This window comes from Falco cherrug, chromosome 9 (assembly GCF_023634085.1).
Source record: "Falco cherrug isolate bFalChe1 chromosome 9, bFalChe1.pri, whole genome shotgun sequence".
NCBI classification, from domain to species: domain Eukaryota; kingdom Metazoa; phylum Chordata; class Aves; order Falconiformes; family Falconidae; genus Falco; species Falco cherrug.
Window position 1 is genome coordinate 12630235 of NC_073705.1, and position 13992 is coordinate 12644226.

At 54.9% G+C, this 13992-nt stretch overlaps 1 protein-coding gene across 2 annotated transcripts in view; it reads left to right on the top strand.

The window, feature by feature from the left end:
• The first annotated feature begins 259 nt into the window (after positions 1-259).
• The window catches only part of ARRDC1 (arrestin domain containing 1), a 39660-nt gene continuing 25927 nt past the window's right edge, over positions 260-13992 (top strand). For both annotated transcript variants that reach the window (XM_055720670.1, XM_055720669.1), the window contains exon 1: positions 260-456. In XM_055720670.1, the coding sequence (XP_055576645.1) occupies positions 339-456 (118 nt within the window). In that variant the 5' untranslated portion in view covers positions 260-338. The remainder of the gene's footprint in view (positions 457-13992) is intronic.

Below are 13992 nucleotides of genomic sequence, written 5' to 3' on the forward strand. Positions count from 1 at the left end.
AGCCCCACACCCAGCTTATTCCCTCATAGCCCTGTTCCATAGCCGGCTTCTTCCCTCACAGCCCAACCAGACAGCCCAGCCCCACAAGCGGCTCCTTCCCTCACAGCCCGGCCCCATAAGCTGCCCTTTCCCTCATAGCCCGGCCCCACAAGCTGCCCCTTCCCTCACAGTCTGGCCTCACAGCCCAGCCCCACAGCCGGCCCTTCCCGCGCGGGGCGGGCCGGGGCGGGGCGGGGCGGGGCGGGCGGGCAGGGCCGGCGCGGCGCGGCGCGGGGCGGCAGGTAGCGCTGCCGGCGGAGCGGAGCGGGCCGGGCCGGGCCGGTGGGGCCGGCGCGGCCATGGGGAAGGTGCAGCTGTTCGAGATCCGCCTGGGCGACAGCCGCGTCGTCTACAGCCCCGGCGAGCCGCTGGCCGGCACCGTCACCGTGCGCCTCTCGGGCTCGCTGCAGTACCGAGGTGAGCCCGCGGCCTGCCCGCCGCCTCCCCGGGGCCGTGGCTGCCCCCGCCCGCCTCTCCGGGCGGCGGGGCCGGGGGGGGCCGGGCCGGGTTCCCGCCGCGGGGCCGGGGGGCGCGGGCTGCCCTCGCCCGTGGGGCCGCTGCCGGGGCGGGGGGGGACGCGGGCGGGAGCCGGGTCCGTCCCCCCGGCGGTGCTGGGGCCCGGGTGCTGCGGGGCTTGCAGCTCGCTTCCCCCGCTGCGGGACGGGCAGGAGCCGCCTGTGCGGGGGTATTTTCTCCTTTGCTTCCCTCTTACTTTTTACTTTTTCCCATGAAAAAAGCAAACAAACCAGCACCCCCGGAAAAAAAACCCCAAAAACACCCAGGGCGAGGGTGGCTCACAGGCACCGCCGGAGCCGGCGGGTGCAGGGCGGTGGCACCGGGGGAACCTGCGCCCCCCGCCGGTGCCCGCAGCGCCGTGGCGTCGGCCCCGGGGCGGGGCGGGGGGTCCCGGCGGGGCGGGGGGTCCCGGCGGCCCGTGCCCGGCAGGGCGGCAGCCACCCGTTTGCAGGCGGCTCCGCGGCGAGAAGGCGTTTGGTAACGTCTCACACGAACGTTCTGAGCTGTGGAAGTGCCGGTTCGGGAGATACCCAGGCTGTGTGTGCCGGGGAGGCAGCAGTGCCCCCCGCTGTGTGGGGGCTGTGGGCGGCTCTTGCTTCGAGGGAGACCCAGGCCCGGCTGGTACAGCGTGTTAGGGCAGGGGGATGGGGATGGAGCGTGTGTGTGTGTCGGGAGGTGAGCTGAGCTGAGCTGCTCGGTTTGGATTTTCCAAACTGGGAATGTGTTCCCCCACCCTAGGGAAGTCATTCGCATTTCCAAGTTACTTTTGTGCTCGATGCTGTGGAAGTGCAAACTGGTTTGCTGGATTTTGTCTTGCTTGCTTCTATGTGCACACTTCTTCCTTTATAACAAATTGTTGGGGTGGGGGGAACCGAAGACTGTAAAATGCAAAGTCCCTTGAACAGAGACGTCAGCCTGGGTGACGGTGGATACGCTTGCCTATGGCTTGCTTTTGCAAGCAGCTCTCCCCGTTGTCTGCAATAGCTTTTTGGAAGCTTCCTGAGGAAAAAGGTATCTAGGACAAGTGCAGACTTGTAGTCTCTTTCACTCCTCTCAGAGCAAAACAGTTGCACGGTCCAGCGTTTATCTTTGGAGGATACTCCCAGATGTACTACTCCCAGCAAACATGTTCTTAACGAAGTGTGGCTGACTTCCATCCTCGGCCCATCCCGTTGACTTCCATGCCTGTTCCTGAAGGTGCCTTTTGGATGAGATGAGAGCGTTTGGCCATGGAGGGCTCGGTTGTGCCAGCCCCTCGCACAGCCAGCTGACCACAGTTACACCTTACTGTTTTGTTTCCTCTACAGCTCCCATCTTGGAGGGGAGCAGCCAGGTTCTCTCTACACCAGATCTTTGCTTCCTGGTGTGCTGCACCTGATCATTGTGGGGAAGGAAGAAGGTGTCTCTTTGTTGTAGACCTTCTTTCTGCTTCCTTATTGCTTTGACTCTGTGAAGCTTCAGGGTCTGGCATCAATATTAGCCCTGAAGCCAGGAGGGGTTTTGCTGTTGGATCTGGTGTTTGATGCTGGGGCAAGGATTTTAGTAAGAAGCTGCGGCAGTTGAGCTCTAGGAAAATGGGCAGAAGTATGGAGCCAAAATCTGAGGTGGGCTGTGTGTGGCTGTTCCTTCTGCCTTGGTGTAGAGGTGACTTGAGCAGCTCTGTTGGGCTGAGGTCCCTGCATGTTGCCTCCACCAGCTGGGCTGGAAAACTTTCTGTTACTGGTGTCTGAACCTGCCCGAATAAGTCACATTGGGATGTGATGCCAGCATCTGCAGAGCACAAGGGTGACTTCTTGCTGTGCATCCTCCCTGCTGTTCTGGTGTTTAAACCCACACGTTGGGGCTGGGGATCTCTCAGATGGGGCCTCTCGCCTTCCTTCTGGCTGAAGGAAGTGTCTTGCCCTCCGAGGAGGAGGCTTGTGTAGCTGCTGAAACATCCTCCTTGGTTTGACAGCAGGCAACAACCTGCTGGGGAGAGGTCTCAAAGGGACTAGTCAGCCCCGTTGAGCTCCACAGGCTCAGCACGGGAGGAATCAGACAACCCCTGACACGCTGTAGCTTTCCTCTGGGATGTGAGGAGAGGTGGGTGGCATCAACTTTTCTGATACAGTATGTATACCTACACCTCTGTGACCAGCTATGGCTTTTCAGATTAATAAACAGCTCAAAGGAGAAGACACAAAGTCCTCGCCCAGTGCAGGTCTGGCTCACAGCACTGCGGCATGGTGCTTTCCATTTCCTGAGCTGGACCAGTCTGGTGGGGTGGCTTCTCTGTGTTGTGGTTTTTGAGATCACAGATGCCAGCAAGCCTGCCGATGACTACTTCACAGAGTAACTCGTTTCATGGCTCTTGAAAATTGCACCTTCTAAAAGGTGGACAATGCAAACAAACAAAGCTCGTTCTGCTTTTAGCTTGCTAAACAACCACCCAAGAAATCTTGGGTCATAGGAAAGCGTAACTGGAGACACACCTTTTGGGATCATAAATGCTTCCACCTACGCTGCCTTCTGTGTCAGCCCTGCTGACTAGCAATAAAGGCTGTTCCGTAGCACACCTTCAGCTGGCCTTGTGGCAGTGTCACAAAAGATGACTGACTGCCCTTTGATGACCCACACAGACCATTTGGGGTGGCATGCTTCTCCCTGTGGCTGTGCTGGGGTTAAGGTCCTTCCCGGAAAACTTCTGAGCCTTGGGGGAGAGCGCTAATGGGAATGCAGAATTCCTAATCATTGTGCCTGGCTTGCTGGGTAAATCATCAAACTCGGTGTACAAAGAATAATTAAGCTTAACAGGAAGCTGGCGCTGGGACAGCTGGAGAGGGAGTTAATTTGGGAGGAGGGAGAAGGGAAATAAGTTTGTTCAGAGCAGGGCAGGCGGCCCGGTTGCTGGCAGGAGCGTGCTGGGACAAAGGCTGGTGCTGCTCGGGGATGCTGGAGCACTTTCCTCTCAACTCTGCGGCTTCCAGGGCCCGTGTAGATTATTTCAGTCCTGCTGTCTGCCATTCGGCAAGCCTTCATGCGGGCAGAAGTGTAATGTTGAAATAACAGCCCTCTCTTGTGGGTCACTAAAGAAACCTGCAAGTGCTTTCTGGAGCAGATTTCAGCACTTTGCTATTCCCTACTCTATTATTTAGCTGTCCAGGTTTATGCAGTGATGACTTGACTTTAAAATCACTACCCTGAACTACAAAGCTGCAGACAGAAGTACCTATGTCTGTTCGTGCTCTAGAAGTACCCAGGTACGTAATTCCCATTTCTGCAGAGCAGAGAGCCTGTGAATCATAATTTCCTTCTCTAATCTTAAATGTAGTAATTTTTCTTACTTCTTATACAGAGAACCAAGAAGGCTGGTGGTGAAGAAGGGGTTTGAAAAGCAGGTCACTTGAAACCTAAGTATGTATCCGAACTAAAAGATGGCTTCTGTTTCCCTAGAAGGGCAGTAGGAAGAAGTTTGCGTTTGGCTAACATGTAAGGTGGTTTTGTTGTGTGTGTAACCTGTGCTGTTCCCGAGGGGAAGAGGTGACACTGAAGGTCACTGTTGGCCACAATCCTTTCTACTACCTGACCTCTGAAACAGAGGAGAATACTGTTCCTGCAGAAAGGCTGTGGCTTGGGCTGCTTGGGAAAGTGATGTTCAAAGCATGGATTCGGTCCCTGGTTCATAGTCTGAAGCTTGCTCTGTCCTGAGTCAGAAGTTTTTCTTCTGTAAAGGTGGATTTGAAATTTAGGTATAAATTTAGGTGTAAATGTAGGTGTGTAAGGTCACCTATACATCATCGGGGTGGGAGGAACCCCACGGTTGGTCTCCGCTTTGGGTGGCAGTGTGGAAGGGAGCGCGGCGCCTGCAGTGCAGAGCTGGGCAAGGGCACGGTGGGTTTGGAAGGCAGGAGCGGATTCAAAGCTGTTGCTGCCCCTGGCGATATAGGCAGTGCCCGGTGAGGTCCTTGAGCCATCCGGCATCCGCTAGCAGCGGTGGGTGCCAGCATGAGGGGAGGCTGGCACTGATGTGCAGGAATGCTCATACATCGTTCTGCAGCATCGCTCCAGCAGGCTGGATGGCTCCTGCTGTAGGCAAAGTGGATTAACTTTCTTTTCTCATTGTCTGGAGTGAGACAGCAGGGAGCTGTGTGGCCAAGTCTGTCTGAGGCTGTGGAACAAAAGAGGGATTTTTGCTCTCCTGGCTGGCTTGCTGCTAGAGCTCCAACTCCTCTGGAGTTAATAACTAATCACGAGATTGTTTTGTGTCTCTTGTCGCTGCAGTGTGTGCCTCTCTCTGCTGCTCCCCCCGCCCGCGCACCACTTGTGCTCATCTGAAAAACTCTGCTTGCTGCTTTCCTTGGCGAGGAGACGTGCTGCGGCCTCCCATCTCTTGTTTAACAAAATGGGAGAACAAGTGGAGCAGAGTTCTGTCTGTCTGATTTGCTTCCAAGTGTGACAAACGGGGTGTGAGTGCTTATTCCTTCCCAGCAGCAGTGCAGGGCTGTCGGAGATGTAGCTTGTCTTTCAGGGCTGGAGTCAGGTAAGCAGCAGGGAGGCTTCCTGGCTGGGAGGAGGAATTCTGTGGGTTTCCATCCCTCTCCTCCGGAGGCAGCTCCCCATCCCTGGCATGGCCCTGCAGGCAGGGTTGGGCGAGGAGGAGCAGCTGAGGAGGATGATGGCTGGGGCTAGCCCCTCTGCCAGAGGAGGTGTGTGTGCATGGACAGGCATGCTCTGCTCATAGCATGTTGTGGAATACCTTTTGCTGAAAGTCATCCGTGGGGAAGAGGAAATACGTCTGTAGAGGACACATAGCTGTCACTTGACTTGGCACAGTCTTGCTAGAGGCACTGACAGCCAGAAAGAGTAGGATGGGCATGCAGACCATCTGCTGTCTGGAGAAGGAGGTGACGCTTGGGCTCTTCCAAGAGAAGAAGGGCAATGGGTTGGTTGGGTTGTGCTGCGGGGCTGCTGCAGACCTGACCTGTGCAAAAGCGTAGAGAAAGGTGCTCTGCCAGGCACTGGGGCAAGTCTTTACTCCTCCTGCTCAGGGCAGCTGCTTCTGCAACAGCCTGGCAAGCATGCCAGGGGCTGGGTTTTGGTTTGGTGCCTCTGTTCTTGAGGGCTGATTGCTGAGATATCCAGCACACAGCCTTTAGGCTACTGTTGTGACCTCTGAAGCCTGGCAACAGGGATTGCTGTGGAAGTTAATTACCTCTTTGTGCTGCTCTTAAAATCTGTTGCTCTTCCCATCTCTTGTGTAAAAGTGCAAACTGCTTAGGAGAGGAGAAAATGAGCAAAGGGCCGGTCTTGAGAGTTTTACCTTGTGCACAGTTGTGCCTGTGTGTGCTCAGAGTCCCTGTGTCATGTCCAGGATCTGAAACAGGAGGTGAAATGGCTTCAGACCACAAAGATGTGCAGGCTTCTCTCTCCTCAAGATGGCTTTTTAACAGCAACTCCACATCCCCCAAGTCTCATTGATGGCCAGTTAAAACTAGCTGGTGAGGTGCCGGCGTCAAGTGTGAGCTGGGGGTTTTGCTGTGAATAAGCTTGTGCACAGAGGACTTACACCAGGAGGTGGGTAGCTGTGGCTGGGAACCACTTTGTCCAGCATCAGGGACCATTTGAAGGGGTGGGTCAGAGCCCTGTGATTGAACTGAATGCCTTGAGCTAACTCCCACAGGTGTATCAGGACCTTGAGACGCTGGGTGATGGCAGCAGAGAGGATATGGGGGGTGTCCTGAGATAAGGGTGGACGCTACTTTTGACCCTCTCATCAAGGTGAGGGTGACAAGCTAGTGCCAGCCTGGAATAATTTGAACACCTAGTTTAAAAACACCCTGACCTCTGAGCACCTTAACCTTGATTAAAAGTGGAGCTTATCACATATCTGTAGGTAGCAAAAAGGCTGTTTCCAAGAAGAATGAATCATTTCTGGAGCACTAATGCTTATAACTTCCAATCTTTTGTTCTTGCTGACGGAACCGTGCTCGGTCGTTCTGGCTTTAGCAACTCAGGCCAACAGTAACAATGCTGCTGCAGCTTGCTGTCCCTCCCTCCCAAATGCGCCTGCCTGAATCCCACATGCTCCCTACAATAACACTTGAATAAAACTAGCTCGGAAGGCAGCGTCTTCAGGGAGGAAAGCTCCATGTGTGCGGGAATGAATTGGTGCCGCCTTGATGGGGAGTGTCAGCACGGGACTGAATGTCAGGTCCAGGGTGCAGCTCTCGGTCACAAATGCTCCATTTTCTGTCTGCTTGGACCTCTGGAGGTGTCCAGCCTGGCCACAGGGACTGTCGTACCAACTTGTAGCCCTCCTCGCATAGCAGAGATCTGTTATGTATCTGGTGCTGTGGTAATAACAAGAACCTAAGTTGTCCTTCCAAACTGATGATCTTGCTATAAATAGAGAATCCAGCTGCTTGTATTGAATGGCATCAAAGAAAATCATAGGAGCAGCTATTATGCAGAATGAAGTGGATTCTGGCTGCTTTCTCTGGAGATGGTGGGGCGGGGGGATTTCTTGACAGTTGAGACGTGTGAAAGCAATACTCGAGAGCTCGGTGTGGCGTATGAAGTCTTCAGCGGGGAGCAGGTGAGGCATGGTGGCTGGGATCTCCTGTCATGCCATCCCATGCTGTGCCTTCCTCCCTCCCCACTGGAGGACCTGCCTGCGCTGCTACCCGGGTGAAATGAGGGCTCACGAAAACGCAGGGTTGCTTTACTGCTTTACTCTTAAGGAAAAGGCACTTGAAACCTCTCCTGCTAGGGGGAGGTGAGTTGGCTTCGGGCTTGTGCTTGGGAGCTGCAGCAGCGCTGAAGCAGACGATTGGAGGTGTCTCAGCAAATTCTAGCTGCTGACTCACGAGTTTAGCACCTGAAGGAGGGGTGGCCGCAGGGTGGACGGGCCTTGGTGCAGTTATGCGTGGTTGCTTGTCCCCCGTGCTCTTGGCTTCTCTCCTTGTATGCGGGCTCCAACCCCTCATGCTGAAACTGTTGTTTCCAGGGTGGCTGAGCAGTCCTGAACTTGCTGCTTTAGTCCTTCTCAGTGCCTTGGAGGCGGAGGCTTGCTCAGGATGCCTGGTTATGGCAATATTGTCTCTGCTGAATCCTTTCAGCCCCAGGTGCACGTGGTGGGGGTTGTCCAGCCTGTAACAGACCTTTTCCTGGCTGACTGGGTCCTGAGCTGACTTTGCAAGTGTTCTTTTCTCAGGACGGAGGCCAGGTACTGGGGAGTTTGTGCCTGGGATCCATCCCTTGAGCCCCAGGAGGTGATGGAGGGGCGTCACCTCCTCTCCTGAGCATCTGCATTGCATCTGCAGGGCTGGCCGTGGCTGAAAAGACTGGGAGAGCTGTGTTGTGGGTGGCAGTGAGGATCTGCCAAAATGAGCATCAGCCAACAAGACTTATTGTAGCCTTAACTCCTAGACAAGTGTATCGGGGAGTCTCAGAAGAAAATGAGCATGACGCAGTCCTGCAGCAGAGTCTGGCCCACAGGAGCCCTTGTACCCGGGCATTACAGTAAGCCTGTTAAGCATGAATTTCCAGAAGTCTTTGAAGCCTTTATTTAGAAAGAGCCTGAGAAGGGAGTAGGCTCTGGTGAATCAACCTCTTTGTGGTAAGTAGAGAAACCTGATCAGTCGGCTATTTATCTGCCTTCAGTGGCTTTTGCACCCAGTGTGGAGGGGTGATGCTCCTGCGGTGGGAGCAGAGGGGCTGTCTGGGGGGAAGAGCTCGCTGAACCTGCTCTGAGATGTGGGAAGAACAGAGCAGAGCGCTGGAAGTGGTGGCAAACAGAGGTGTGTTCCCAGGACATCAGAGAGCTCAGCCTCGCTGGCTGCTCCTTGTATCAGGTGAATCGCTGGCTTGTTCTGCCAGCGAGGTGGGAGAAGATGCCTGGCTTTGCACTTGCTGGCAAAGAACAATCAAATTTGTGAATGAATTTAAAGGGGCAGTCTGTTACAGCGTAAACCTGACTGGTGTTAACACACCCAGCAAAAGCCTCCTGGGACCTGCAGCACTGTGTGGTGGACTGTGGTGGGGTTTCTTGCCTGGTTCTTCCTTTTTTAGACAGCCAAGTCAAGTGTACGGGAATATCATAACTGCTTTGGCCTAAAGTAGTGTTAAGTGCTGGGTGGAAACCTACTTCACTTTGGGCAAGCTATAAAAAAAGAGGTTCTGCTCTTCTGTTTCAGTGCTGCTCAGCCTGAGGAAGAGTGGCTGTGGTCCCTGGCTGGCTGAAGTGTTGAGTGCTGGCAAGTCCTGGTGTCCGTCAGCATTCCTGTGAGCTGGGGCGAGCTGCTGGCTCTGCTCCACATTGGGCATCTGGGACCTGCATTCTCCTCCTACAGGGCTGTTCTAGGGGCCAAACATTGAAGATTAAGATGCTCTGAGTGCTTATGTGTGTACAGCCTTGTTTTTTCTTTGAAGAGCACAGCTTGCTTATGTTCGCATTGTCCAGGGCTCACAATAGCAAGTTTAAGTGGCCCAGGTCCCCTGAAAAGGCTGGCAGTGAATTAGGATCTGTGTTGTTCAGGGGATTGTAAGTAAAACTCTCCTGGACCTCACTGAGATCCTAAATACGAGATGTTTCTGTACCAAGCTGGCAGCATGTGCTGCTGGGAGGTGCTGGTGCTGGCAGGCAGCCTGCAGCCCCGCAGAGCTGGGTGTAGCTGCTCGGGGCAGCGTGGCAAGGATGAGACCAGGAGCTGGGCTGCACCTGGGCTATGCCGAGCTGTACCGAGCGCTGGGCAAGAAGGAGGGAGCGCAGGCAGTGACAGGTCATGTTATTTGCAGAGATCTGCTGGGTAACAAGCTGAGCTCCTCTTTGCCGGTGTCTGACTTGCTACAAGCCCGGCCTGGAGCTTGTCTTGTCCTAGTAAAAGCACAGACGGCTGTCTCGTGGATGGGGCAAACAGAAGCGAGCCTCAAGCATAGCTCTAGAAGGAGGACAGGCATGCTGGTCTCTAAACAGGTCAGAGTTTTCCCCTTTGAATTTCAGTCCAGAGAAGTAGAAAGGAAAGACGTTTCTTGAGCTTGAAAGTTGGCTTCACACAGCAGAGTGGTTGAAGATCCACATGAAACGCTGCAGCTATCTCCACCAGCCTTCTGCTCCTCTGCAACCTCTCTGCATTTCCCCACTGATACTCAGAGGAATAGATCTTAGGAGAGGAGGCAGCGAGTGCTGGCAGTGTGGCTGAGGTGGGTGGCTGGCATGGGGATATTCGTAGTCAGCTGTGAGATCTGCCTCTTACTGCCAAATCCGTAGTTTCTCGCAGTGCCTCCTGTACTGCTGTCTGCTCTGGCTGTTCCCAGCACACAGGGTGTCTGCATATGCCATCGTGGCTTGGGAGGGAGAGGCTGGTCCCTCGGCACGCTGTGGTGGTGTGTGGTTGCTCTCCTTGCACAAGGACCCAAGGGCTGGCGTCGCTGACCCAGCCCTGTGTGTGGCAGCAGGTGTTGCATGGAGCAATTCTGCAGGGCCGTGCTACCTCTTTAGGATGGGGCAAGAGTTTGGGCTCCCAAAATGGGTCCGAGGTACGACTTTCTTCCCTGCTTTCTCTGTAGCCACTAATGAGGGATGCTGCCTGTCCCTGGTCCAGCCCGGGCTGTCCTGTGGGAAGGCCATGGTGCGTTGGTGGGCAGCCTGGCGCTGGTGCCTGCAGTGGGGAGGCCAGGGTAGGTGGCACGGTGAGGGCAGGGACAGCTGTGTGGCTGTACACCCCTGCCAGGCTGCGCGCATGGGCTCTGTGCTATCTGGCTGTGACGGTGCAGCCACCTCTGTCCTTGTGGGCTCTCAAGGCAGAGTAACCCCATTCCCCACACCTCTCTTCCCAGGCTGTTGGGTTGTCACGGTGCTAGGACCTGCATCAATCTGAAGCTTAAAAAAAAAACCCCAAACTTGTCCTTTTTTTGCAAGAGGCAGTTCTGGAGAAGGGATGCTGGGGGAGTCCTCTCTGGAGCACGTTTGGTGAGCAGTGAGGTGGCTGAGGCAGCAGTGATGTGGTGGGCATCGGGGTGAAGGGCAGGACAGGGTGCAGCCTGTTGGTCCACACAGATGCCACAGTGTTTGATGCCTGTTGCTAAGGAGCTGCTGTTGCCTTTGGCAGCAGGACTGGCAGATCCAAGGCACAGGCTTTGTGGCATGTGGGCATCCCCCTCCCACAGCCCGTGTGGCCTTGTTTGCCAGTGAGTTTTCCACCCACAGCCTGACATGTGCAAAGACAGGCTTGTTAAATGTGCTCAGCTGGGGATTTCATTCCAGATGTTTGAGATGACCCCTTCCTCTGAGGGCAGCCAACGTGCTGATAAAACACTGTGATGCTATAAATAAACCTGTCAGCTCTACAAGGGAGAGGAGCCTTCTGTTTGAACAGGAGTTTGTTCTAAACGGGAACCCAACAGTTTGCTTTCTCCTCTTGGGGTGTATGTTGACCTCTTACTCTGGGGAAGAGCTGGAAAGTATAGGTTTCCCTGTTGCTCTCAACCTGATGGAAGAAACTGCTTGAAGAGCGGAGAGGATCAACCTGCCTGGGGGAGGACTCTGAGAAGATTTGTTGCTTTGCTTTTCTACAGGCACACACCTGCCCAGTCTCCCTTTGGAGACTTCTGCATTTGCTAGAATGAGGACATCCTCCATGTGTCGATACTACCTGTGTGAACGTGCCACTCCTCACGTTGGACTCTGGCTAAAATAACTCGTGCACAGCCAAAATAATGGCTGTGGGCGCTCTGCCTTCCTAGTAGAGCTGTTGCTCCCTCATTGTTGGTACAGGTGGAGTTTTCACCGGCTGTGTTGAGGAGCTGGTTCCTGCAGTGTGGGGCTGCGTTTGTGGGTCTGGGCTTCCTGCAGGTCGTGTGGGAGACCCAGCGGCGTCCTCCTGCTAGAGCCTGACAGCAGGCAGATACAGCCCTGTTGCTACAGCCAGGGAGAAGAGGTACTTGTGGCCCAGCCCTTAGGATGGGTTTTGCTTAGTTTGGGCTTGCAGGGCTGGCTCTGCTGTCCTGGAAATCAGCTCACTGAAAGGTCAGAGCCAGGAAGGGAGGGACTGTCCCTTCCATGGCTGTGAGTCATTTGGCTGGTCCAGCCTCTTGCAGGGTGCAGAGGGCAAATGCCAACCTGAGGAAGAAATGGCTGAGCAGCAGATCTTGCTCCTGGAGGCTAAATGATGTCAAAGCTTGTGTCACTGCAGAGGGATCTGCAGGGTGGTCCTGAGCTCCAGCTGGGCTGATGTGTGGCAGGAGCATTGCCCGCAGCCAGCTGCACAGGGACAAAGATGGGTCAAACTGTGGCAACAACACAGTATTTTGCTGGGAGCCGGTCTGCAGCCTCAGAGTGGAGAGCTGTATTAGGTGTGACTTGTGTGATGGGCTGGTTGGTTGTGGGAGGTGGGATGTCCCCTGGGTCACAGGGAGCAACTGCCAAGTCCTTTGTGTGCTCGAGGCTGCTGCTGGTGTGGGAGATGCTGCTCAATGTGTGTCAGCTCCAGATAACTCGCCTCCCAGAGCCTGGCTGTGGGCTTGGGTTTGAGTTGAGACGGAAAGCATGAACTACTCTTCTAGACAACTCTTCTCCATCCACATTAGAGGCCGAATCCCCTTTCTGCCCCTGCGCTGGGCTCTTGGGAAGGAAGAAGATTAAAACCTTCCCAGACAATCCTTAACCTCGTGCCAGACTCGTTGCTGCCTCTAGCATTTGGTGTAAGCTCTGCTCACGCCTCGCTGGCTTGTGAAATGCTCAAGACTATTTGTGTCTCTGAGAACTGACAGGATGGACCCAGAAGGATGGGGACAGCTGAGAATTAATTAGGAGCTGCTGGTTTAATTAGTAGTGTCTCAGTATGTTCGTGCATGAGGGCTGGGTGCTGAGGGAGTAGCATATCTTGTGAGCATCCAGCCTTCCTGCTTAGCAGACTTGAACCCTTTGTGTCCGGCATTGTACTGGTGTGTTGCTGTGTAAATGCCATCAGTACAAAGGCCTCATCCTGCCCCTCTTCAGGTTCTCAGTGTCCTTGGTGTCCACTTTCCAGGGAGCTTTTCTAGGAATTGCCCAGTCTCTACAAACTAGTTGAGACTAACTTGCTCTGTCTGTGGTTCTTGCTGTCTCCCAGGCTTTCTGTTTTCCCAGTACCATCTGGTCCCACTTTACTGGCAGTGTGGGTAACCTCAAACCCATCATCTTCATCCAGATCCAGGGCAGGGGCTTTACAGGGCCAGAAGACCTCAGGGCATACCAAAACTCGTGATCTTTCTTGAACCCAGAGGTTTCACTCGAAGGTGGAGCTGTGTGTTGAGGTGGCCTCCTGCTGCCACTGTGACAGCCCATGAAGTCTGTCGAGGGCAGATCCCCGCTGCCATCGGTCAGGGAGTGGTTGGGGCTCAGGGCCATCCATCATCCCCTTCTCCCAGGGCTGTTTCTGACCCCTGGGGCATGCAGGGCCAGGGCGGGGGAGAGGTGGCTCGTTCCCAGCTCATGGGATGCTCTGGATGTACAGATGGCAGCTTGAGGAAATCTAATTAAAACGTGGTGACAGCTGCCTGCCGAGGCTCTGATGGAGGGGGATGAGGAAGGGGGGATCTGGCTTCCCGTGGCAGGTTTCCATGAAATGAAGACTTCTCTGATGCAGACTCACTTGTCTCCCACAGTGCTTCCTCTGCCTCTTCTCCCCCGTTATCTGGATCCAGTCCCACGCAAGTTTCCCAAAGGGTGTCTCAGTCCCCAGGTACCCTCTGAGCCCATTCCAAATGTGCGCCCCGGTCCGCTGTGCTGTGTGCGGTCACTACAGATGCACAGGGTGGCTTTGCCATCCATCTCGTCCCTTTCTCACAGGGCTGGGCGCCTCCTTCTCTGCAGCAGGGACGGCTGGAGCCTCCGGGTCCAACACACAGCTGGGGCCATGTGCTGACTCAAGCAGGCTTCAGCTGGCAAAAGCCCAGGGCTTTTTTTTTTTTTCCTAAGTGCCATTTCAGAGCTCAGTCGCCAGCTCTTTGGCTGTCCTTGCTGAGGAAGGGGAATGACGGGACAGTCCGTTTGTCCTGCATAAGATGCTGCCAAATGCGACAGCCACCACCCTCCATGGTTTTTGCTGCTTCCCTTCCCCACCCCAGAAAACCCAAACCAACCAAGCTGTCAGCACCTCCTGCCCGCTGCTGCTGTCTGTTGCCTGTACCTGTTGCAGCAGGTGTGTGACACAGAAGCGACTTGAAGCCAGGGGTGGTCACTTGGGACTGGCCCTGCTGCTGCTAAGTGCAGGGTGGCCGGTGAGACATTGCTTGCTCAGCACGTCACTGGATTTTGGCAGCAGGGTTGTCCACACACAGCCTGCCCCTGGCAGGGGAGGGGGATGTCTGTCCTCAGCTTTCCTCTTGCCTGTGATGCAACACCAGCTCCCCACTGAAGGCCATCTTACTGGGTCACCAGAAAAAGTAATTTGAAGTCTATGGCTGCTCTCCTTAAAT